Source organism: Haplochromis burtoni, unplaced genomic scaffold (assembly GCF_018398535.1).
Source record: "Haplochromis burtoni strain Fernald_Lab_line unplaced genomic scaffold, NCSU_Asbu1 Contig_1464, whole genome shotgun sequence".
Classification (NCBI taxonomy): domain Eukaryota; kingdom Metazoa; phylum Chordata; class Actinopteri; order Cichliformes; family Cichlidae; genus Haplochromis; species Haplochromis burtoni.
The window spans coordinates 1-1,166 of NW_024583825.1; the positions used below are offsets into that span (position 1 = coordinate 1).

At 46.0% G+C, this 1,166-nt stretch overlaps 1 protein-coding gene across 1 annotated transcript; it reads left to right on the plus strand.

The window, feature by feature from the left end:
- Positions 1–56: 56 nt before the first annotated feature.
- LOC121813315 (NEDD8 ultimate buster 1-like) lies at positions 57–1,156 on the plus strand (the record flags this gene model as incomplete). The annotated part of the gene is given in 2 exon segments (XM_042217010.1): positions 57–227; positions 364–1,156. Coding segments are annotated over 2 exon segments (324 nt in total), but the record flags the coding sequence as incomplete, so codon positions are not given.
- Positions 1,157–1,166: the final 10 nt, after the last annotated feature.

Below are 1,166 nucleotides of genomic sequence, written 5' to 3' on the forward strand. Positions count from 1 at the left end.
CAAAGTTCAGCCGTTGGATTCTGTTCTGAGCGCGCTCAGTGCTGTTCTTCTTCCATCAGGAGCTGGCGGAGCGCTACGCCCCCCTGCTGCGCCTGCCCGTGTCGGAGGTAGGGGGCGCTCTGGAGTCGATCCGAGCTCAGGCGGTGAAGCGAGGCAGAGGAAACCAAACGTTCAGGGAGACGAGCGTGGCGACGCTGGAGCTGCTGCTGCCGCGAGACGCCAAGAAGGTAACGAAGGCGGCGAGGACAGAGGAAGCTACCTGACGGTGTACCTCACGCCACACACTCATCACATGACACACACCGACCCACAATGCTTTGCTCTCCTGTGACGGAGGAGAATGACCTCAGTGTTTGCTTCCAGGATCCAAAGGTCAGGACGTACCTGGAGACGAGGCTGGACGTGTCGGCGCAGCAGGTGGTGGACAGGTACTCGATTACATCACAGGCCGAGTGTGTAGTAGTTCAAATGTTACTGAACAAACCTCCCAATGAAAACCGTGTTTTTCTAAACTAACAAACTTAAAAGGCCAACAGAGCTTCCAAACATTTCATTGGTTGTAAAGAACTGAAAGTGATCATTTGTTGAATTTGCACCATTAGAAGATCAAATTTACTGAAATCAAAACTATTTCAATCAAAAACATTAACAGGTTCCATAAAAACACAGGACCCCTCATTTGATAGCATCCATGGACCTGGAGAGTTTTGTGAGTGTGATCTCTGAGCAGCACGACGATCGCGCTTATGTTTACGTGAAAGGTTTTCATTATGTGTCCAAGGCATTCAACTGTTTCACACTCTTCAGCAGAGAGATCCTTTTTCTTTCCCGTGTTGCTTGTAAATGGTGGTGTGCTTAATAATGTGGCGCATGCTTCTTTAGTAGAAAACGAATGATCACATGTGTCTGAGGCTGATGTCAGTGATCCAAACAGCTCTGAGACTCGATGCCATCCATGAGTTTGATTGAAAAACAACATATTTAATCTTTATGACACTTAAATACAATTTTATTAATAATTTGGAACGTGGTGTAAAAGTAATGCAGTACTTAATTACTCCTGGGAAAAACTAACTAGTTACACTACTCGTTGCATTACTTTCATGTTACTCTGTAAAACAGCTGCAGCTCACTGTCTCATAATCACTGTTTAAACATATACAGGG